General features: G+C 43.1%; 1 protein-coding gene across 5 annotated transcripts; it reads left to right on the top strand.

Moving 5' to 3' along the window:
* The first annotated feature begins 148 nt into the window (after nucleotides 1–148).
* LOC110537355 (myotubularin-related protein 2) lies at nucleotides 149–13,317 on the top strand. 5 transcript variants are annotated; one of them, XM_021623320.2, is made up of 16 exons: nucleotides 149–420; nucleotides 4,808–4,913; nucleotides 5,028–5,051; nucleotides 5,164–5,224; nucleotides 5,302–5,396; nucleotides 5,511–5,615; nucleotides 5,850–5,954; nucleotides 6,055–6,138; nucleotides 6,211–6,360; nucleotides 6,483–6,671; nucleotides 9,935–10,120; nucleotides 10,264–10,470; nucleotides 10,731–10,823; nucleotides 10,985–11,098; nucleotides 11,297–11,473; nucleotides 11,832–13,317. In XM_021623320.2, exons 1-16 carry the CDS (start codon nucleotides 341–343, stop codon nucleotides 11,994–11,996), a joined length of 1,941 nt encoding a protein of 646 aa, XP_021478995.2. In that variant the 5' UTR covers nucleotides 149–340; the 3' UTR covers nucleotides 11,997–13,317. The 5 variants fall into 5 exon arrangements, with proteins under 5 accessions (XP_021478995.2, XP_021478996.2, XP_021478999.2 ...); XM_021623322.2 differs by lacking the exon at nucleotides 149–420 and adding an exon at nucleotides 4,068–4,130; XM_021623321.2 differs by lacking the exon at nucleotides 5,028–5,051.
* The last annotated feature ends 11,237 nt before the right edge of the window (nucleotides 13,318–24,554 follow it).

Raw genomic sequence — 24,554 nt, 5'->3', positions numbered from 1 at the left:
TCCCCATATTTCTCTTAAAAAAAAACTCTAATGATGGAGCATTTAGCTCTTGATAGTGTTGATGGGGTGGGCTACATGTAATAACCTGTAATGGCTGCGGGGGGCGCAACCCCAACCATAGATGGACTGTTAAAAAATAGCTCCATACAAACGAGAAGTAAAACAAACCACTCCCGTTATTATGGACAGGGTCAGGGAACTCTGGGAAAAGATGGTAGCTTCCTGTCTGTACCTTTGATTTACTTTTCACCAAGGACGGAATCAAAACAGTTGCATGTAGATATCTGCCCTCTCGCCTCAACCTGATAATTAATATACTTACATTTGACCAAGATTTACCATGGAGAACACCGGGAGCATCGACAGTCTAGGCTCGAAGCGTTCCTCATCAAGGCAGCCGAGTGTTGATTCACTGTCCAGGTGGGGCTCGCTCAACTTGCTTCCTGTGTAGTCGATTGACAGGCGCTTGTATATCTGACTATGCTACCTATCGCTATCTAAAATGCGTCGAAACATTCTCTATAGGGAATATACTGTATGTCATTATACGACTGTAATTCAATGAAAGATGTTGAAGTATTAGCTGAACCTTACTGGGATTAGGGTTACAAAAGTAGCAATCGGAGACAGCTCAAAAATGTAATTTTAACAGTTTGCCCAAAAAAAGCAGTAGTGGTGGGGGAGAGCGAGGTATGTAAAGTAGGGGAGAGCGAAGTATGTTGTCACACTTTCTAACATTTACTGGGCACAATGGTATAAATGTCATACGAAATGAAAGGAGAAAGTCTTGGGCACATATTTTTTATTCATTACATCTTCATATCTTATTTCAGTACGGAGTTGTAGACCGTTAAATAGAAAGTGTGCACTTGTGACAATTTGCCCCATCAGCGGGTAAATTGTCATATTGGATTATTAACAAATAAGAACACAACTCATTATTTGTGAATATTGATTTTAATTTCAAATTCAAAACCAAATTCAACTTCATTAAATAATTCAAAATAAAAACAATCATGCCTTGAGAATCTGGCAAAATCATGCCTTGAGAATCAAAACAATGCTGGCAGAACACAGATTAAGTGGCACGACCACTTTACAAATCGAAAGTTCTCTGGCATGCGCATAGATCCACGGTAATAGTTTTTTTTTTTTACCCCTTTTTCTCCCCAATTTCGTGGTATCCAATTGTTGTAGTAGCTACTATCTTGTCTCATCGCTACAACTCCCGTATGGGTCGGGAGAGACGAAGGTTGACACAGCGCGCATCCAACCCGGAAGCCAGCCGCACCAATGTGTCGGAGGCTACACCGTGCACCTGGCAACCTTGGTTAGCGTGCACTGCGCCCGGCCTGCCACAGGAGTCGCTGGTGCGCGATGAGACAAGGACATCCCTACCGACCAAGCCCTCCCTAACCCGGACGACGCTAGGCCAATTGTGCGTCGCCCCACGGACCTCCCGGTCGCGGCCGGTTGCGACAGAGCCTGGGCGAACCCAGGGACTCTGATGGCACTAGCAAGCCACTGCGCCACCCGGGAGGCCTTTCCATGGTAATTGTTGGAATGGAATGCTGCAGATAACTTGCTTAAATGTCCAAAGTCTTAACAGAAGTGGTGCCACTAATGCACCGTTTTGTAACAGTCTATAGGACATACATCCATATCAGATTAATCAGACTCATTTTCAGAGTCAGTTCTAACACACAAATTGCCTGGCCTGAGGTGCAAGCATCATGGGCCCATTTGCTGCATCTCACACTCTTCACCCAAGTCTCCTTTAGAAAGCTGTTTGAAAATGGCTCCACACAGACGAGGCAGAAGCACTCCTCTTCATCTGATGATGACTCTTCTATGATTTCTTTTTTGAGATGCCTTGTTTTTTGCAGATCCAGATTGACTCCTCCCCCTCCTTGCTTCCCTTCAGAAACAGACTTTTGCTAGATTGTGACTTATTCTTTTCCATTTCTAGTGCCTGCTTCACTGGTGTGTCAGTTAGAATTGCTGTTTTGTGCTGTTTCTTCCTTTGCAAGCTGGTTTTCAGGGGCCAGCTTTTGGATAAGGCCAGAGGTCTTCTGGAGTTGGTAGTCCGCTGTCAGCAATGGCATTGCTGGTGCTAGCATAAGAACTGGGCAGGGCTGGAATGGTGCTGGGGCCTGGTCCTGAATGGGGCGATCTGTAACGTAGGATGTCAACAAACTCAGTTTCCAGAAATACATCCCTGTTGTACTCCAGCCACCCTAAAGCCAGTCTGAATGTTCAAGGGGGTTGCAGCCAGAGGATAGGAGATTGTCAATTTATGACATTCCTGGGATTGTGGCAATGTCTTCCCGGGATTGTTCCTCATCCAGGCATCACACGTGGTGTTGATGTGCCTCTTTAGCGGCCCATAGACATACCTGTCTAAGGGTTGAAGCCGATGAGAGCAATGGGGTGGGAATGACAGCATATTTATGCCATTTTCTTTGGCATAGTTGAGTCCATCAATGGACGGATGAGACTCATGAACAGGAAGTTCAACATAGAACATGGTCACACAAAGTAGCTATTTGATTTGAGCGCCTCTAGTGTTGGAGGTATTTATTATTTTTACCTTTATTTAACTAGCAAGTCAGTTAAGAACAAATTCTTATTTTCAATGACAGCCTAGGAACAGTGGGTTAACTGCCTGTTCAGGGGCAGAATGACAGATTTGTACCTTGTCAGCTCGGGATTTGAATATGAAACCTTTCGGTTACTAGTCCAACGCTCTAACCACTAGGCTACCCTGCCGCCCACTGTATGAACAGTGACAATTTACCTCGCTCTCCCCTACTTAAGTAGTACTTTAAAGTAGTTTTACTTAAGTTGTTTTTGGGGGTATCTGTACTTTACTATTTATATTTGACAACTTTTACTTTACTACATTCCTAAAGAAAACAATATACTTTTTATTCCATACATTTTCTCTGACACCCAAAAGTACTTGTTACATTTTGAATGGCTAGCAGGACAGAAATGGTTCAATCACGCATTATCAAGAACATCCCTGGTCAAATCCTATTGCATCTGATCTGGCGGACTCACTAAACACAAATGCTAAGTTTGTAAATTGTTGGAGTGTGCTCCTGGCGATCTGTAAAAAAAATAAAATGGTGCCATCTTTTTTTTAATATAGGGAATTTGAAGTGATTTACTTTTTACTTACAATACTTAAGTATATTTTAGCAATTATTTACTTTTGATATCTTAAGTATGTTTAAAACCAAATACTTGGACTTACTCAAGTAGTATTTTACTGGGTGACTCACTTTTACCTTTTTTAATAGAAAATTACTCAAGTATCTTTACTTTTTCTCAAGTATAACAATTCTGTACTTTTTTCCACCACTGGAAAGTATACTTTTCTACTTGTAGTACTAACTACTCTGAACAAAAATATAAAATGCAACAATTTCAAAGATTTTACAGTTCATATAAAAAAATCAGTCAATTGAAATAAATTAATTAGGCCCTAATCTATGGATTTCACATGCCTGGGAATACAGATATGCATCTGTTGTTCACAGATACCTTAAAAGGTAGGGGCGTGGATCAGAAAACCAGGCAGTATCTGGTGTGACCATGTGCCTCATGCAGCGTGACATCTCCTTCGCAGAATTGATCAGGCTGTTGATTATGGCCTGTGGAATGTTGTCCCACTCTTCAATGGCTGTGCAAAGTTGCTGGAACTGGAACACGCTGTCGTGGGCGTTGATCCAGAGCATCCCAAACAAGCTCAATGGGTGAAATGTCTGGTGAGTATGCAGGCCATGGAAGAACTGGGACATTTTCAGCTTCCAATAATTGTATTCAGATCCTTGCGACATGGGGCAGTGCATTATCATGCTGAAACATGAGGTGAAGGTGGCGGATTAATGGCACGACAATGGGCCTCAGGATCTCTTCACGGTATCTCTGCATTCAAATTGCCATCGATAAAATGCAATTGTGTTTGTTGTCCGTAGCTTATGCCTGCCCAAACCAAAACCCCACCGCCACCATGGGGCACTCTGTTCACAATGTTGACATCAGCAAACTGCTCGGTACAGTTGAAACCGGGATTCATCCATGAAGAGCGCACCTCTCCTCCAGCGTGCCAGTGGCCATTGAAGGTGAGCATTTGCCAACTGAAGTCGGTTACGATGCCGAACTGCATGTGGTGGTCCTGTGCTGATGTGGTTACGCGTGATCTGTGGTTGAGGCCGGTTGGACATACTGCCAAATTCTCTAAAATTACATTTGAGGTGGCTTATGGTAGAGCAATGAACATTCAATTCTCACAACAGCTCTGGTGGACATTCCTGCAGTCAGCATGCCAATTGAGACATCTGTGGTGTTGAGTTGTGATAACTACACATTTGAGTGGCTTTTTATTGTTCGCAGCATACGGTGCACCGATCATGCTGTTTAATCAGCTTCTTGCTTTGCCACACCTTTTCAGGTGAATGGATTATCTTGGCAAAGGAGAAATGCTCACTAACAGGGATGTAAACAAATTTGTGCTAAATAAGTTGTGCATGTGGAACATTTCTGGGATCTTTTATGTCAGCTCATGAAACATGGGACCACCATTTTATATGTTGCGTTTATATTTTTGTTCAGTGTAGTTAGCTAGACACGATGGCAGATTCCACAGCCATCTAGTCTGGGGGCAAACGTAAGTAGCCCAGGGGACTGAAAAACAGGGTCTAACAGACAGTGATATATTATCCAGTCCCCTGGGCTAGGTATGATATTTTTGCTCAGTATCCTAAGATATAGAACATGTATTCTGCTATTCTCATCACAGTACCTCCACCTCTCGTTCTGACCGGTCCGCTCACGCTGCCAAGCCCACCTTTGCAATGTCTTCTGACAATGTGTCCATCTCAACAGACTTTTCCCCAGAGCTACGGGTTGGTACATGGCTCTTCACCTACACTTTACGTAGATTTAGGTCTACTAATGTAGCAGTAACATCTAAAACATGTCTGCCTTTGTCCCTCTTGCTTTTATTCTATTGATTTCAGGGTAGACCTAAAGCGGTTGCCAAGGTATATTCTTCAATCCCACTTCCCTTAAAGATTTGTGTTGCCATTTTAATTAATATAATCTACTTCTACTCTGTATGTTTTACCTATCAATGGAATCTTGTTTTATATACAGGTGCTCAGGGATTCAAAAGAAGAACCACAGTTACTACCAAAGGAAAGCGTGCAAGACATGGGTATGTCACCCCCCTTTTGTGGCCATCTATCGGTTATTTTGAGTTTAATGTAATGACCTGCTTAAACCTTCTAACAGCCAAAGATGTCACCTACATCTGTCCTTACATCGGTGCACTGAGGGGGACATTGACTGTCACCAACTACAGGTTGTTTTTCAAATGCATGGACAGGGTATGTAGGCTTTTGTTATACTGATATAACAGTCATAATAGCTTTCCATCTGTCTCCATTCCACCCTTCAGGATGTCAAATCATTGTTTTTATTATTTCCTTTATGTCTCCTAGGAACCAGCGTTTGTGCTGGACTTGCCCCTGGGGGTAGTGAGCCGGGTGGAGAAGATAGGAGGGGCATCTAGCCGTGGTGAGGTCTCCTACGGGCTTGTCTGCAAGGTGAGCAGTGACCACCACAGAAATGCCTGGAACATCCCTTACCTGATGTTTGTCCTAATACATCATCTATGACGCTCTCAAAGAGAACAAGCATTTTTATTATACTCTTGTGCCCTGATGAAATTACCATGATTGATTCAGATAAATATGTTTAAATGTGACTCCAATCACTGCACTAGTGTACTTTTTTCTCTGAGTGTAAATGACAGTGGTTACAGTGACCGGTCTCCTCAGGATATCCGTAATCTGCGGTTTGCACACAAGCAGATGGAGGATTCACTCAGGAAGTCCATTTTCGAAATCCTGATGAAATTTGCCTTTCCTGTTTCTAATGGTCTGGTGAGTGAGTCACTAGGTCTCTGCTACCCCTGGTCTGTTACCTGTGTGCTGTATGTACAGACCCAACTGACTTGACTATTTTTTAATCTATCATCCACAGACAATCTTTGCCTTTGAGTATGGGCAGGTCTATCCTGAAAATGTCTGGAAAGTGTATGATGCTCAAGCGGAATACAAAAGACAGGTATTTGAAATATTCTGAGAATCTGGCCTCTGGTTATAAGCTGTTTATACACTTGTGGTGGGGTGTGTGTAGGGCTTACCCAACGAGAGCTGGAGGATAACTAAAGTGAATGATCACTACGAGCTGTGTGACACTTACCCATCAACCCTGGTGGTGCCTGTTAACATCCCAGATGAGGAGTTGAAGAGAGTGGCTGCCTTCAGAGCCAAGGGCAGGATACCTGTGAGTTTAATATTTACACTTTACACTGTCTGCGGTACCTCCATAGTAGTACCTTGATGTAGTACTTGTGGTCCAGTGTTGTGGTCCTGTCCATGCCAATGCCTCTGCTGTGTGCGGTGCAGGTGCTGTCATGGATTCACCCAGAGAGCCAGGCCACAGTGATCCGCTGTAGTCAGCCCATGGTCGGGGTCAACGGCAAGCGCAGCAAAGATGATGAGAAGTACCTCCAAACCATCATGGATGCCAACGCTCAGTCCCACAAGCTCTTCATCTTCGATGCCAGGCCTAGCGTCAATGCTGCTGCCAACAAGGTATGTTATTGTTAATAATAATATTTGAGTGCAAAGTGCGTTTCACATACTCAATGCCAATACAGTTCAATGCTCAACCGATAGCGTTATTTGCTGTGGAATTGATGTTGATCTCCTCTCACAGATCTTCTGTAAGTATGAAAACTATTCACTATCGTTCAGGTTATACAGTGGGGCAAAAAAGTATTTAGTCAGCCACCAATTGTGCAAGTTCTCCCACTTAAGAAGATGAGAGAGGCCTGTAATTTTCATCATAGGTACACTTCAACTATGACAAACAAAATGAGGGAAAAAAATCCAGAAAATCACAGTGTAGGATTTTTAATGAATTTATTTGCAAACTATGGTGGAAAATAAGTATTTGGTCAATAACAAAAGTTTATCTCAATACTTTGTTATATACCCTTTGTTGGCAATGACAGAGGTCAAACGTTTTCTGTAAGTCTTCACAAGGTTTTCACACACTGTTGCTGGTATTTTGACCCATTCCTCCATGCAGATCTCCTCTAGAGCAGTGATGTTTTGGGGCTGTTGCTGGGCAACACCGACTTTCAACTCCCTCCAAAGATTTTCTATGGGGTTGAGATCTGGAGACTGGCTAGGCCACTCCAGGACCTTGAAATGCTTCTTACGAAGCCACTCCTTTGTTGCCCGGGCGGTGTGTTTGGGATCATTGTCATGCTGAAAGACCCAGCCATGTTTCATCTTCAATGCCCTTGCTGATGGAAGGAGGTTTTCACTCTAAATCTCACGATACATGGCCCCATTCATTCTTTCCTTTACACGGATCAGACGTCCTGGTCCCTTTGCAGAAAAACAGCCCCAAAGCATGATGTTTCCACCCCCATGCTTCACAGTAGGTATGGTGTTGTTTGGAAGCAACTCAGCATTCTTTGTCCTCCAAACACGACGAGTTGAGTTTTTACCAAAAAGTTATATTTTGGTTTCATCTGACCATATGACATTCTCCCATCTTCTTCTGGATCATCCAAATGCTCTCTAGCAAACTTCAGATGGGCCTGGACATGTACTGGCTTAAGCAGGGGGACACTTCTGGCACTGCAGGATTTGAGTCCCTGGTGGCGTAGTGTGTTACTGATGGTAGGCTTCGTTACTTTGGTCCCAGCTCTCTGCAGGTCATTCACTAGGTCCCCCTGTGTGGTTCTGGGATTTTTGCTCACCGTTCTTGTGATCATTTTGACCCCACGGGGTGAGATCTTGCGTGGAGCCCCAGATCGAGGGAGATTATCAGTGGTCTTGTATGTCTTCCATTTCCTAATAATTGCTCCCACAGTTGATTTCTTCAAACCAAGCTGCTTCAGTCTTCCCAGCCTGGTGCAGGTCTACAATTTTGTTTCTGGTGTCCTTTGACAGCTGTTTGGTCTTGGCCAAAGTGGAGTTTGGAGTGTGACTGTTTGAGGTTGTGGACAGGTGTCTTTTATACTGATAACAAGTTCAAACTTGTGAAAAAAAAAAAAGTGGAGGACAGAGGAGCCTCTTAAAGAAGAAGTTACAGGTCTGTGAGAGCCAGAAATCTTGCTTGTTTTTAGGTGACCAAATACTTATTTTCCACCATAATTTGCAAATAAATTCATTAAAATCCTACAATGTGATTTTCTGGATTTTTTTTTCTCATTTTGTCTGTCATAGTTGAAGTGTACCTATGATGAAAAGTACAGGCCTCTCTCATATTTTTAAGTGGGAGAACTTGCATAATTGGTGGCTGACTAAATACTTTTTTGCCCCACTGTATGGGAACATTCTCCAGCAAGAAAACCAAAATAATTAAATAAAGTCACTGAAAACAAACAAAACAGGTGGTGTTTTAAGAGGGGATCTGAAAGACACTCATGGCGTTGTCCACTGAAAGTTGACGAGCAACAACAACTGGAACTAAAGACATCCACAATGAGCGCCCACTAAATTTGCCCAAGAACAGGGAAACGAAATTAAAACCCACACCAAAGTTAGACAGGAAGCAAAGCAAAAATATAGGTGAAACGAGAAGAGGGAAGATCAGACAAAGGAATGTTTTTTTTTTTTCTAGAAATCAAATAGCGTGCACCAACTAAAGGTGTTGATCCTCCACATCTCTCAAGACAACTGGAACACTGGGCCAGCCACTTAAATAGCATCTGGGCCAGCCACTTAAATAGCATCTGGGCCAGCCACTTAAATAGCATCTGGGCCAGCACAGGTGAAACACCTTCCCACTAACAAGATGGCAACCAGCACATGTGTAACACATACTGACTAAATAGATGACGCCAATCGGCGCACCCTACGTACTAACATGCTATACATGGCAAAAAGTCCAACCTCAAAACATAAATGGAAAAACCAAACACCTTCTTTCTTATGACAACAAATATATCCTATATTTTTGTTGGACAAGTTTGTTCACCACCAAAAGAAAACAACTTTAATATCACTTAAATGCGTTGCTACTTATGCATCGCCTTTTCCAATATTAACACGGCGTCTACTGTCAACAATTAAATACAAGACAACCCCCCCCCCCCCCCCTGATTGTTATTATTTGTTATATAGTTGACTAAAACACAGAAGTTTTGAGAAACATGTAAAATAAAGTATGTTTCTTATACTCTCATCGTACTGGAATGAACCCAACCAAAACAATACTCCTCTCCAAAACAGCAAAACGTTCAGTCAAACAAATTGTGAGCCAGGGCAACACACTGGCTAAATACAAAACTTATTAACTGCCCACCCTTGAAAGACAAACGGCAACCAAGTTGTCCTTACCACCGACATGTCTGATTTTCAATTGGAAACTCCTGTAATATCCATAGTAACGTTCCTCTCGTGATTTTTCTCAGTGGAAGGGCATCAGGTGTACTTTTCTGATAACCCATCAGGTTCCTCTACTCTGGGTTCCTTACAAATTACAGGATTTAGCACAACCTTCTCCAGCCAAATCGTTTCCCAAAATTAATGAGACCCCCTTCACCGGTAGTCTAGACCTCACACCGACAGCGGATCCATAAATAAGATCTGACTCGAGTTCCACATTATACAAAGGAGCTTCCATGCAACCCATCTCCATGCCTTGTGCTACACACTATAGGCAGTAGTTGAAGTGTCAGACAAAGGCAAAACAAAATGAAGGACTGGGCTGCCCCAGTGTCTCGCAGTATCTTCACCAGCTGCTTAACAGCATCGCCACTCTGAAGCATAAATAAAAAAAATCTGTAACATTATTAAATTACAAGAGATGACTACATTCTCTGTGTTGTCCTCAGATGAAAGGGGGTGGTTATGAGAGTGAGGATGCCTATCAGAATGCAGAATTGGTGTTCTTGGACATCCACAACATCCACGTGATGAGGGAGTCACTGCGCAAGCTGAAGGAGGTAGTCTATCCCAACATCGAGGAGTCCCATTGGTTCTCCAACCTCGAGTCCACTCATTGGCTGGAACACATCAAGGTGAGGGGAGAGAAAATAAATCAAGGTTGAGATTATTTGTTTTGTACATAAAGAGTTAGAGAGTGGAAGCAGAAAATGGGGAGAAGGTGTGTCTTGGATGCTGTTCCAGCCCATGTTAACCTGTCTGTCTGTGCCCTGCGTAGCTGATCCTGGCTGGGGCGCTGCGTATTGCAGACAAGGTGGAGTCAGGGAAGACGTCAGTGGTGGTTCACTGCAGTGATGGGTGGGACCGTACTGCCCAGCTCACCTCCCTGGCCATGGTGATGCTGGACGGACACTACCGCACCATCCGCGGCTTCCAGGTGCTGCTGGAGAAAGAGTGGCTGAGCTTCGGCCACCGCTTCCAGCTGGTAAATAAGCCTTTGCTCCCTCTAACAGTGTTGTGTTCCTTATACCAAGTCTCAATACTTGGGCCACATTTTGGAAATGCTTTGGACATTCTAATGTGGTAAGAGAAGTTGAAATGGTTTGAAACTCTGGATGGCTACATCATTTCCTGACTCGGGTCACATGGGTCAACCATGTCCCATGGCACAACTTCACCCTTTCCTGTTTCTTGTGTTTTGTTCAGCCATTATGGTCACATGACTCCCTGTTCTTCTCCTTCCAGAGGATCGGTCATGGGGATAAGAACCACACAGACGCAGACCGCTCGCCTGTCTTCCTGCAGTTCATAGACTGCGTGTGGCAGATGACCCGCCAGGTGAGTGACATCACTGTTTGGTGCTGATGGGTTAGGGCCCTGAGTTTTTCCTAACCATATGACCTGACCAGGAAAAGCTCTGGGCCCTAGTAAAAAGTACACGGGTCATGTTTAACAAACGTCCCCTTGGATTGTAAATTAACTGTTGTTGTCGTCTTAAGTTTCCTGCAGCCTTTGAGTTCAACGAATACTTCCTGATCACCATCCTGGACCACCTGTACAGCTGCCTGTTTGGGACGTTCATGTGTAATAGTGAACAGCAGAGGGTGAAGGAGGTGAGTGCCAACAATGGCGTTAGATTGACGGCAAACGCATGGAGTGCAATGCAGAAATGTGAAACTAAATTAAATATGGTCTGTCATGGATAACATTTCATACACAGTTGTTTAACATTGCTAAAACGAATATGCTAAGGGATATATTTGATTTGCTTATGTTAACACCCACATGTCATACATTGTATTGTTCTGCAGGAGCTGCCCAAGAAGACAGTTTCCCTGTGGGCCTACATCAACAGCCAGCCAGAGGAGTTCACCAACCCTCTGTATGTCAACTATTCCAACCATGTGCTGTTCCCAGTGGTCAGCATGCGCCACCTGGAGCTCTGGGTGGGATACTACATCCGCTGGAACCCTCGCATGAGGCCACAGGTCTGGGAAAACTACCTCACTTTTATAGCAGGAGTAATGAAGTTAATGGTAGTAATATTTATGCTTTCTGGTATAATTAGTATGAGTAAATGTCACAGGAGGTTGGTGGCACCTTAATTGGGGAGGACGGGCTCGTAGTAATGGCTCGAGCGGAATGGTATCAAATACATCAAACACTTGGTTTCCTTGTGTTTGATGCCATTTGTTCCATTCCAGCCATTATTATGATCCTTCCTCCCCTCAGCAGCCTCCACTGGTAAATGTACATTTCCATTCATATAAATGGCTGTTTGTATGCTTGTTATAGCATAGTTATGTTCTAGTGTTGACCATTACCGTTTGTCTACCTTATTCCCAGGAGCCTGTTCACCAGCGCTACAAGGAGCTGCTGGCAAAGCGGGCGGAGCTTCAGAAGAGGGTGGAGGAGCTGCAGCGAGAGGTGACCAATCGCTCTGCCTCCTCATCCTCTGAGAGGGCGGGCTCTCCCACCCGCTCCATCACTCCAGTTCAGACCTTTGTCTGACAAGCAGACAGACAAAACCCAGGGGGATGGTGTCCGGAAGCTTATAGTGGACGGCTGAGGACAGAGGCCCAACTCCTATAGGAAGCAAAACAACCAACAAGTGTCTGTAGAAACCGCATATTGGCCTTTGGCTGCTCCACCTCAACAGCTGAGGTCATATAGAGTCAGAACTGTAGAATGAGAATAAGAACATTTAATTTATATCTCTATGGTCAGAACCTTCTGCTGCACCAAACAGAGCTGCCTTTGTTTCCAACCACCTTGCTACAGCCATACTACACTCTACTGACCTCTGCTGCCAGGGTCAAGAGTACTGTAACATATTATCATCAAATGAGTATGAAATATATTAGCTTACTGTATGTAGGTATTACATTTATTCTAAGTGATAAGTACACTAATTGATTAATAGGATAAAACAAGCAACACACTAAAAGTAATAGCTCAATTAATTCCTCCGTTGTTAAAGCAGGGTGCAGATTTATTCCAGAAAGGCAGGCTATTTAAACAAATGTATGTTTATTTCTACTTGACATAATCCAAATAGGGTTTGAGGTCAGAATTGTCTCGGAGTTGAGAAAATAGTTACTGAATGGACACATTTTGACCAAATAGGTGTGAATGAATCAATGTGGGCATGGGTGGGTGTATTGTTAGTTATGTATGACATTCCATCTGATCAGTATGTTGTGTTTTTAAGCTGTCAAGTTCCTTTTATTAGCAAGTTAACTGCATATTATTTTCTGTCTTGTAGGTTGTGTGTATAGTTTACAGTTTACCATATACTTATAGGCTTACACCGAGTTCTGTCTCATTCCTAATTGATTAGGTTATAGCTTGAGGGCTTTTTGACTGCAAAGACCAGTTAATCATCTAATACATTGAATTGTTGCAATGAGTGGTCATCTTGACTTAGTTAAATATTGTTAACCATAAGCATGAAGACTGATCTGTGTACTGTATACCATCCCTCACTCCTACAGCAAAGATGAGGGAGTAGTGGTGGAAATCTTTATGATATGGACTAGTCTAGACAAGTCTAGCTAGAGTTATGCTGTGCATCATATATAGGGAGGAGGGATAGTGTTAGAGGGTAGCTATATGAATGTATGTTAGAATTTTGGCCCTGTTATCTGCTTATGTGTATATTGTGGTGATTTCTGCGATAACATCACTTTGCAGACTGCTCACTCAGAAAATGGATAATCAGGATTGACAATGTGCATTTAATGGTTTAGTTAGGGTTTTAAAATGAAAGCTGTAACTAAGTGCTTCTTGAAAGGTCATACTCACAGGTTCTTAATAAATGCTGCATATTGGATTCTAGCTTGAAATACTTGCTATACTAGAAGTTAATGATTACATGTATATGGTGGGGTCAATGGAGGGTGGATTAAAACTAGGGGTCTGGAAAGTTAATGAGTGATGGAAAGGCAATTACCTGGTTGGATAGCTGTGGATTAGTGAGGAATTTGGGCCCAGGTCAGATGAAGTGAGTTTTTATTACACACACCACCTAAATTCCTGCCTAGCAACAAAGATGTATTGGCTGTCTAGATGTGCAAAGAGGAGACTCCGCCTAATAGGATATAAATATATAGTTTAAGGTAGGTTCCGTTAGGATAGGTCCCTAGATCAATAGCTAACTTACAGTGTAGGGTAGGTTCTGTGTAGGATAGGTCTATAGTGGGGGTGTTCCCTTGCGAGATCTGTAAGTGTAGCCACGGTGGCCAGGAGGCAGTGGAGTGTGTGTATGGATACATTGTCATGCTTGTGTACTAATACAAAAGGTTGTAGAGAAGTAGTCCATGTAGAAGGACAAAGGAAGGAAATGCATACGGTGGAAATATCTGTGTTTAAAGATAAAACATTGTGAGTGGGAATGTGGATGGTGATAAAAGGTTGCCTACAAGTTCTGGAGGAGAGCCCCATCCATGGTTAGAGAAGCAAAAAGATATTCAAATGTTGTTTGAACATGATTTGAGTGTATTAGCAGTATCAATAAGGAGAGAGGTTGGTTTATGCCCTACTGGGGCGGGGAACCGTGACAGATTATGTGGAAATAGGAAGACAACTGAATCATTTTGGTTGTGTGTCGTTAACGATGATATTTATACCGTATTGTCCAGTAGTAAGTTGGCAGACGCTTCAGTATTGGTTTTAATACAGGGTATCAGTTGCCGTGACCAATTAATAGGTATAAATACCATACCTACTCTCAGGGAAAGTGGGTATCACTACCTTGGAAAATTGTTAGAGTAGTGAATTAGGAAATCTAAACACCGTCGAGAGAGGCGCAGAAGTAGCCACTATTGAGATGGCACCCGTGTTTTCTGAAACTCTTGTAAAAGGGGGAATAGAAGAGGAAAACTATAGTAAAGCCATAGAGGCGCTAAAAAAGCGCACAAGCATTGTACCAATTATGTTTGAATATGGGAATAATTGAGCAAACTGGATAAAATTGGTCCGCATCTCTGCTGACAGAAAATTCCAATCTAATAAAGAATTCAGAGATGCTGTTGTGAGTTGACACAATGACAAAAGAAATCAATCTCAATACACTAGCGTTTTGATTTCAGCGTTCTATCAACAGAAAAGCAAAACCGATGGAACAAAAAATGTGAAGATGTACTCAGCATCGAAAGGGCTGGGTATATGAGTACCTTTTTATATAAATATTTGTATCTCTGCTTAGATGGCAGGTTTGAAACCTGTTATCAAAACGGCTATTGCGGGGGAGGTGGACCAATATTCTCATTGGGATGAAATAGTACAGCCAGCCTTGAGAGTAGAATCTAATTCCGCTCACTTCGCAGCTGTGCGAGTAGTTAATACGGCTACAGTGAAAGTCAATAACAGTGGTTTTAACGGCCCAAGTAAGACGAAGAAACAGGGAAGGAAAAGTAGCGAAAAAATACAGAAGCGTAGGGCGATAGATCCCTGTTTTAAATGTGGGACCGTCGGTCATTGGTAGAATGAGTGTACTGGAGCCTATTGCCAAGTTTAATTAACCAAGTTTAATTATTCCCAAAGGGTTGTTACAGTTGTAATTCAGACAAAAACATGTTCTCACCATCACAAGTATATATACTCCACTTTGAACACTCCTTCTCTCCAATCCTAACATCTTATGGTTCCACAGGAAGACGGTACTAGGATAATAAACCCTTATTACTCACTTCAGGGGATCTGACCTGACCTCAACCCCTCCGTTGCCTAATCCACAGATGTCCATCCGCTTCCCCTATAGCAATCCTGTGATCTCCTCCCGTTTGCCCAACACATTCCAAAGCCATCTGTCTTTCGACAGAGACCCATTACGTCCTGACATAAAACCCAGTCTCTTTCACTCCTTAAACACAATGAGTCTGATCTATCATGTCTTTAATATCTTAATGTTCAAAGTTTACCCTGAATCCAACAACCCGCTTCTTCTGGAGGGAACGCCGCAATGCAGACATTTGGCGCACTAGACAGCAGCAGCAAATTCTCTTGAAAGCAGTGGGGCAGGAAAACTTCACATTGGGCTGGCTGGCCTCTATGGTCGATTGTGGTTCGACGAGAGGACGGTTTCTATGTGGAGGGGGATGTAGGAGGCCATAGGAGGCCACGTATCACAACTTTGTAATAGATATCGGCGCTCAGATATCACTGATTCCTTATGATGAGAAATTTGCCAAGGGAAAATTATAGTCTTTGCAAAATGACAGGGGAATGGATTCTAAAAGGTAACAAGTTAAAATTGGCACGGCTAAAAACCGTGGTTTTTGTTTAATCTTGTGAGACACTTTATTCTGACATAGAATTGACTAAAGGAAGGAGGGGTCCTCACAAGAAATTAGAGTGGAGTTAATATTGTGAGTAATTGTGGAGTTTTGATAAAGCAATTCTGTCAAGCGACAGCATTGGGGTTACCAAACCTAAACTTACCAATTTTGTAATGAGGTGGTGACACAAAATCATGGGGAAAAGAGAGACCAGTCATGTACGGAAGGAAATCGTTAGGCTCGGTGGCGAGAGGAATGTCTCCATGTCTAAGTGTAGTACAGGCTACATAAAGGGTACATAAACGTTGGGATGAGTGGAAGGAGGACAGTGGGCTCCCAGAAGTTAGGTTTTGTTTTGTCTGTAATTTTGCTGATTAAGATTTAGCATAGTGAATACTAACAAAATGTACACACTCTCTTCCAGGAGAGGATGGGGTGTCCCTATCTCTCTCTTTGAAATGTTTCCCGAGGCTGTTGTCTTGGGAGAGCAGTTAGTGAAATTATGCAGTTTTATAAAGTATAAAAGGTACCTGGATCCGGCTGTAAAGGAAGCTCCCAATTAAGTAAGGCCTGGCCATTTGTTTGTTTTTGCACTACGTTTTACCACACACACCAGCACACGCAACACACCATTTATGAATATTTGTTAGTGGTGGTTACCCATGTAAATTCTCCTGATAAGAAGGGTACTGAAAAACCCAACGTAAACCAGGTAAGCAGAATGATGGAAATGTAGTCTGAAGTACAGGGAAAGAAAAGGGAAAGAAAATACTTAATGGTGTTGAATGACAGTTCTGACTTTCTGGTGGGGCCTGATCCCCCTCACTAGAAAGGCTAGAGACATCAAATCACATGCCTGTCACACCCTGATCTGTTTCACCTGTCTTTGTGCTTGTCTCCACCCCCCTCCAGGTGTTGTCCATCTTCCCCATTATCCCTGGTGCATTTATACCTGTGTTCTCTGTTTCTGTTGCCAGTTTGTCTTGTCAAACCTACTAGCGTGTTTTCCCACACTCCTGTTTCTTGTTAGTTCTATTTTATAGTTCTCTCGGTTTTGACCATTCTGCCTGCCCTGACCCTGCCTGCCGTTCTGTACCTCTTAACACTGCCCTAGATTACTGACCCCTGCCTACCCTGAGCCTGCCTGCCGTTCTATACCTTACGAAATCTGCGCTGGATTACTGACCTCTGCCTGCCCTTGACCTGTCGTTTTCCTGCCCCATGTTTCGTAAATAAACTTTTGTTGTTTTGAACTGTCTGCAACTTGGTCTTATCCTGAGGTCTGATAGTACAAACTGGCCATGACTGACCCAGCAGACTTGGAACAGCTCCGGAACACTGTCTCCTCTGGAGCCACCCTTGGAAGGCACAAGGAGTTGCTTCTTGGCCTTATGGAAGGTTTCCAGACCTTGGTCGAATGCCATGAGCGCGCGTTGGATACATTGCCGGAGCAATTTTGCGGGTTGTCTGTTAGGCAGCCTACCACGACGGTAACCTCCCAGCCCCTCAGTAATCTGGCTGTCAGCAACGCGTCTCTCCCTGCTACCCCGGCTTCCCAACGGAATGCTTCGCTGGAGTGTCGGGAACGGAGAACTTTCCCTCTCCCTTTACTCGCACCCCTCTTCATGACATCCTGCTGTAGGGGAGCCAGTCGAAATCTCTCCGGGTACTCAATGGCTCTGGGCCTGATGAGAGTTTTTTATTTATGCTGGGCATTCCCACTCAGCCCCTCTCCATTCCCATGGATGTTGGAGAGCTGGACGGGTGCTCTATAGGCAGGGTCACCCACAACACCACTCCCATCAACCTACAAGTGTCAGGCAATCACAGCGAGGGTATCCAATATATTCTTATTGTCTCCTCAGGTTCCCATGGTATTGGGATTCTCTTGGCTTCAGCGACACAATCCCCTCATTGACTGGACTGCTGGTGCCATCATGGGCTGGAGTCCATTCTGCATGCCCATTGCCTGAAGTCGGCGCAGCCTGCCCCGGGACATCTTCCTGTTGGCTTGGAAGTTGCCCTGGACCTCTCCGCCATTCCCTTAGAGTACCAGGACCTCCGGGAGGTTTTCAGTAAGGCCTGGGCCACTTCGCTTCCTCCGCACCGACTATGACTGCGGGATCGACCTTCTCCCGGGCACCACACCACCCCGGGGACGGCTGTATTCACTATCGTGTCCGGAGACCAAGGCAATGGAGACCTACATCGAGGACTCCCTGGCTGCAAGGTGTATCTGTCCTTCTGCCTCCCCCGCCGGTGCAGAGTTTTTGTGTAGAAGTACAAAATCCTGAGCCTGTGCTTTGACCCACTACCACTCATCGCCTTGGCCTTCCAGCTTCTCCAGGGGGCCACCATTTTATCCAAGTTGAACCTGCGGAACACCTACCACGTGGTGCAGATACAGAAAGGGGACGAGTGCTTTTAAGACGGCCTGCCTTCACTACGAATATCTGGTCATGCCATTTGGTCTATCCAACGCTTCAGCTGTGTTCCAAGGCTCTGGTTAAGGACGTTCTCCGCGGCATGTTGAACAGTTTTGTCTACCTCGACAATATCCTCGTTTTCTCCCGCTCAGCCCAAGAACACGTGATCCACGTCCGACAGGTCCTCCAGCGCCTCCTGGAGAACCAGCTTTTTGTGAAAGCGGAAAAGTGAGAATTCCATCGCTCCACCATCCCCTTTCTCAGTTACATCATTGCTGCTGGGAATGTACCGATGGCTCCCGGAAAGATGAGTGGTGGTGGATTGGCCCCAACCTACATCCGAAGTGCAGCTGCAACTCTTCCTGGGTTTTTCAAAAAATAAATGCAGCTTAATCCGTGGTTACAACACCCTGGCTTCCTCCCTGTCTGAACTCACCTCTCCCAAGGTTCGTTCACGTGGTCCCCAGCTGCTGACCGAGCGTTCTGGGACCTCAAGCACCATTTCACCACAGATCCCATAATAGTTCATCCTGACCCATCCTGTCAGTTCGTGGTGGAGGTCGACTCTTCGGATGTCGGAGTGGGGGCTGTTCTGTTCCAGCGTTATGCCCTGGACCTCAAGCTGCATCCCTGCGCTGACTTCTCCCATCTTTTTAACGCCACAGAGAGGAATTACGATGTGGGGAATTGTGAGATTCTCACAGTGAAGATGGCAATGGAGGAGTGGAGGCACTGGTTGGAAGGGGCGGAACATCCTTTCATAGTGTGGACTGATCACAATAACTTGGAATATCTCCGCACCGCCAAGCATCTCAATTCCAGGCAAGCTAGGTGGGTTTAACTTCTCCCTCTCCTACCACCCAGGATCCAAGAATGTCAAACCGGATGCACTTTCACGCCGCTTATAGCCCCGTGGCTACTGCCTCGGACCCCGAGACTATCCTGGCGGCACTCAGCTGGGGAATAGAGAATAATGTCTGTGAGGTGCAGCGTTCCAAACCAGACCCCGGGGGGAGGGGGCAGATAACCGGATGTTTGTTCCTGACGCTTTCCGCCCCTCGGACCTGGAGGGTGCACACTCCTTCAGGCTTGCATGCCACCCGGGCTCTCGTTGGACCTGGCCTGTTGTGCAACAACTCTTTTGGTGGCCTACCATGGTCCTTGACATCTCCGCGTTTGTCGCCACCTGCATGAATAAAACTCCTCTGCAAGCTCTGGCTGGTCTCCTTCAATCGATTCCTGTTCCTCGTCGTCCCTGGTCATACATATCCCTGGACTTTGTCACTGGTCTTCCCACATCTGATGGCAACACCGTCATCCTTACAGTAGTGAACTCATCACAGAGTCCCACTGCCTGCACCCCGGTCAACCAAGTATGAGCCCAGGTAGCTTACTGTGAAATGCTTACTTACAAGCCCTTAACCATCAATGCAGTTAAGAAAATAGAGTTAAGATATTTACTAAATAAACAAAAAGTAGGAAAAAAAGTGACAAAATAACAACGAGGCTATATACAGGGGGTACCGGTACTCAGTCAGGGGTACAGGTTAGTCGAGGTAATTTGTACATGTAAGTAGGTGTAAAGTGTATATGCATAGATAATAAACAGCGAGTAGCAGCAGAGTAAAAACAAAGTGGTGAGGGGGGTCAATGCAAATAGTCCGGGTAATTGAAAATGATACTACTTTCAAAGTCTCAATCTTTCAAACAAGCATTGCAGAGCTGGCTACGATTTTAAATTTCATCCCCCTGAAAAGATAGAACAAATATTATGGCTGAACTCAAATGTGCTGGTTGAAAAAATACCTGTATTTATGAGAAAGATGTTTGAAAAGGGTATTTTGTTCTTAAATTATATTATAATGGTAGAGTTATGTCCTTCATGGAGTTATCAGAATTGTACGGGAAGGTCTGCTCAATCCAAGAGTACATCCAATTGATTAAAGCATTACCCCAGGTGGCGGTGGGAGGAGGTAGGGAACTGGTCTGTCTGCCCAATATAAAGGATCAAAACTGTCAGAGGAATAAAAATTGCTTAAATAGGAAAGTATACCAGTTTAATTTGAGGACCAGGCTGTTGACAGCTGTGCCATACAGATAGCAAAATAGTTGTGAAGAGATTTTTGATGTACCAATTAGAGGTCGACCGACTATGTTTTTTCAACGCCGATACCGATTGGAGGACCAAAAAAAGCCGATACCGATTAATCGGCCGATTTTAGAAAATATATATATATATTTTTTTTAATATACAACAATATTTATATATATATTGTTGTATATTAAAAAAAATATATATATATTTTTTTTTTAAATCGGCCGATTAATCGGTATCGGCTTTTTTTGGGACGGGAGTTGTAGCAAAAAAAATATATATAAAAATATATATATATATATTTTTTTTTAAATATTATTATTATTTTTTTAAATATACATATATATATATATATATATATATATATATATATATATATATATATGTATATTTAAAAAAATATATAATAATATTAAAAAAAAATAAAAAATAAAATATATATATATATATATATATATATATATATATATATATCTTTATTTTTTTAAAATATTATTATTATTTTTTTAAATATACATATATATATATATATATATATGTATATTTAAAAAAATATATAAAATATTTTAAAAAACAAACAAATATATATATATTTATTTTTTTTATTTTATTTTTTTAAATATTTTTTTTTTAAAATATACATATATATATATATATATATATATATATATGTATATTTAAAAAATATATATATATATATTTAAAAAAAAAAATATATATATATATATATATATATATATATATATATATATATATATATATATATATATATATATATATATTTTTTTTTTTTTTAATATTTGTATTTTTTTTTAAATATACAACAATATTTTTATATCCAATTGTTGTAGTAGCTACTATCTTGTCTCATTGCTACAACTCCCGTACGGGCTCGGGAGAGACGAAGGTTGAATGTCATGCGTCCTCCGATACACAACCCAACCAGCCGCACTGCTTCTTAACACAGCGCTCATCCAACCCGGAAGCCAGCCGCACCAATGCACCTGCACCGTGCACCTGGCAACCTTGAGTCGCTGGTGCGCGATGAGACAAGGAGATCCCTACCGACCAAACCCGGACGACGCTAGGCCAATTGTGCGTCGCCCCACGGACCTCCCGGTCGCGGCCGCGAACCCAGGGACTCTGATGGCACAGTGAATAGTTTGTCTGGATTTCCTGAATCATAAATGCCCTAAACTATTCTGGTCTGCCCTCTCTTGGGGTAATGGCCATAGTGACTCCAGATGGTATCTAGATACATGGAAGGGATAATTCAACAGAACAGTGTGAGCCTCACCCCCTCTAACCGGCTGAAGTAATGATGACAATTGCGCTCACTACGGCCCTGTCTTTCACCATTCCTACCTGAGACCTGAGTCCGAGCCAGCAACCTGTGTTCCAGCGGCGGGATTGCGGTATGAGTCCTGACACTACATGTGGAGGGAGCATTGAGAAAGTTCCCGTCCAAACTGCTCATGCTGCTGGTGTACTGGTCAGAAAATGGACAGGACAAAATGGATCGTACAGAATGATGGTGGCGACCTAGGTGAGAGATTAGTTTGCTTGGGAAAATCTGATTTATTTCCCAGATATTGAGATCGGGACATTATCAAGGGACATTCACTTTGACAGGCATGAGTTACATGTGTGCCATTGTGAGGATGAACTGTAACGTTATCCGATAAAGAAAATGAAGAGACGCCAGAAGAATGATTGCCGAGAAGGAGTGGGGTGGTCAACTGCCTGTAAATTCATTTAAACTGTTTATTTGGGGTATCAGGTCAATTGAGGGGGGTCTGCACACTGGAAAATGTGTATTAATTTAGACTAGAAATGCATTGAGAGACCGATCTGTCATTAACATGTCACACGCGACAGGGATAAACGGTGGCCGTGATGAGAAAATGTCATGCTGGTATAATATAAGTAGTACATACTGTATATACATTTTCCCCCATCTGTAAATGTACATTCTGCTACTGTCGGTGCGTGCTAAGTTGAGGGTCTTGAATTCGAGTGATAGACTCAACGTGAAGCAATGTCATTCTAAATTTGGATTGGATAAGATATCAATAGTTCTAAGTATGACTCGGAAAGGCAAGGAGAGAGAGTGCAAAGTGAGGGGAGGGTGCACTGCTCGAATCTATTGAGTCTAGGGAGGATTTCCTCCCAAAAAACCTTGTATTTTAGTGTCCTCTGATAGGGAGATTATCAGAGAACCCACTAGCTTGGGCTAACCATGATGGGGACATTGATAGTAGGGGTTTTGTTTTACCATGTCATCAGAATCCTAATGTTAAAGCGCATCAATACATATGGCTTTCTGGATGATACTGTACAATTAATTACTTACAAGGCTCATAGTCTGCATCTTGCTTTGACACCTGAGGATGTAGAAGACTGGCATGGAGACTAGCATCCCATTGGCATAGAACAGAACGGATGGATGGTCCTTGCCCCAATCATTCTCATTAAGGGTGTATGAAATGATTAAACATTTATTCTCTCTTCTCTGTTGAAGTCAATGTGTTTTCTAGGTGGTGTGAACATGGTAGGACTGACATCAGTGCATTCTAATGAGTCCCAAAAGCCATAGCGATAAAGTTACAGGGAATTGGGAAAGTGGAATGGAATATGACTGGGGTGGAGATTTGTGTGGCTCATAAATTAAGGAAGTGGGTAATAGAGTCTCTGGGGAACGATACAGTCATCACTGTTTAGTGATACAGGGGATAGCTCTTAGTAGAGGAAGGACAGCTAACTATGTACAATATAGAAACTACTATGAAGACAAGTTGAACGTATACCCAGATCATGGTGGAAGTAACAGAGCTAGTGTTGTCATTTTAGACACCATTGTCAACTTTCAGTGATTGGTTCAACTCTTGAAAGAATAGCCACAGATCCTTGTATACAGGAAGCCACCTCACCGGAAGGGGAGTTTACTATAATAATAGCATCACATCTCCTGCAGAGTGTGATTAAGAAACATGTGACTCAGAGTTTTGTAAGGTTGGATACTCTTCCAACGCCACTAATCTCTCCCTCATTTCTAACCACCAGCATTGGGGCCGAGTGACGGTAACAGGAAAGTGTCAGAAGGTTGCGGCTTATCAACCGCTGGGACCCAAAGTTTACACTGTAACGAGGATGTTCACAAAGGGGTGGGGTGTAGATCGGCCTCAAGATGAGAGATGTGTACCTAACCTGAGCACAGGGAAGTATTCTCCACAGATACCGACTCTAGCTGAACATAGGATGTCATTGGAGATGTTGGTGGCTAGAAAACCGGGTATGAGTTGGGAGAGAGTATCTGAAAGATTCAGTCCTAGATCTATCAGTGAACCACAAAGGCAACAGGAGATCGGGAGCAAAAGACAGATTTAATGCAATAGCTATTCTCACGGCAGTCGCTGTAGGGACAGTAACTGAAGGAGCAGTAGTAGTGGTGACGGATGCTATAGCAACTGCATGGAACTGGACAACGGCGCAAATTAGGAGTATTTTGAAGTATGCATCATGGGCAGTGTTAGTGGTAGCAGGAGTTACCTTGTTAGCATTGCTGGGATATCACCTTCTGAAGGCATTGATGTTGAAACGTATATAGAGTGCTGATTTACCTCAAGATGAGGTAAAGTTGATTAAGGCCACCGCACGTGTATATCAGGTGGCCATGGAGGAAGAAGTAGATTGTGAGTGAAGTGAAAATTATATGGCGTTAGAACACTTTTGTAACCTGTGGCTAACGGAGGAAGATTGGGTGAAAGCATGAGGAGGTTTTTTTAGGGCCTTCATGTTTGTGGACCCCAGAAGAACAGTATCCCGAAGGTATAGAGTCAGGCTAATAGAGAGTGGGAATCATCATGTTATCAAACTTAGGTTTTTCTTTGCATATATAATTATGCATAGCTTAACGCATTATTAATACTTGTTATGTTTTGTGTTTCCTTTTGCTTTCCAAGTATTGTGCTATCACTCTCTTAGGAACCCGAAGGAGGAAATTGATCAAGTCAAAATTTCCAGCTGAAATGTCACTATCAGTACAATAGGAGTGGGAATTAGTGTGCATAGCGTGATCATAAATCAGAGGTCATAAGTCTCGGAGGTGCAAACATACAAATCAACTGATAATGTTAATCATGTTTTATCTTCTGTTCATTTATGTCATTTCAAAGTTGATATAATGTTGAACAGTATGAAGTTACTATTAAAAAGGAGGGACTGTTGATAATGATTACATGTATAAGGAATGTATATGGTGGAGTCAGTG

Source organism: Oncorhynchus mykiss, chromosome 12 (genome assembly GCF_013265735.2).
Source record: "Oncorhynchus mykiss isolate Arlee chromosome 12, USDA_OmykA_1.1, whole genome shotgun sequence".
Lineage (NCBI taxonomy): Eukaryota > Metazoa > Chordata > Actinopteri > Salmoniformes > Salmonidae > Oncorhynchus > Oncorhynchus mykiss.
This window is presented reverse-complemented; position numbering and strand designations above follow the sequence as displayed.

Bases quoted from the DNA above. Each gene is read 5' to 3' on its own strand.
- LOC110537355 (XM_021623320.2), top strand. From the start codon at position 341: ATGGAGAACACCGGGAGCATCGACAGTCTAGGCTCGAAGCGTTCCTCA. The intron at 6,139-6,210 runs GTATTTGAAATA...GGGTGTGTGTAG, and splicing joins AAGCGGAATACAAAAGACAG to GGCTTACCCAACGAGAGCTG. The intron at 11,099-11,296 runs GTGAGTGCCAAC...ATTGTTCTGCAG, and splicing joins AACAGCAGAGGGTGAAGGAG to GAGCTGCCCAAGAAGACAGT.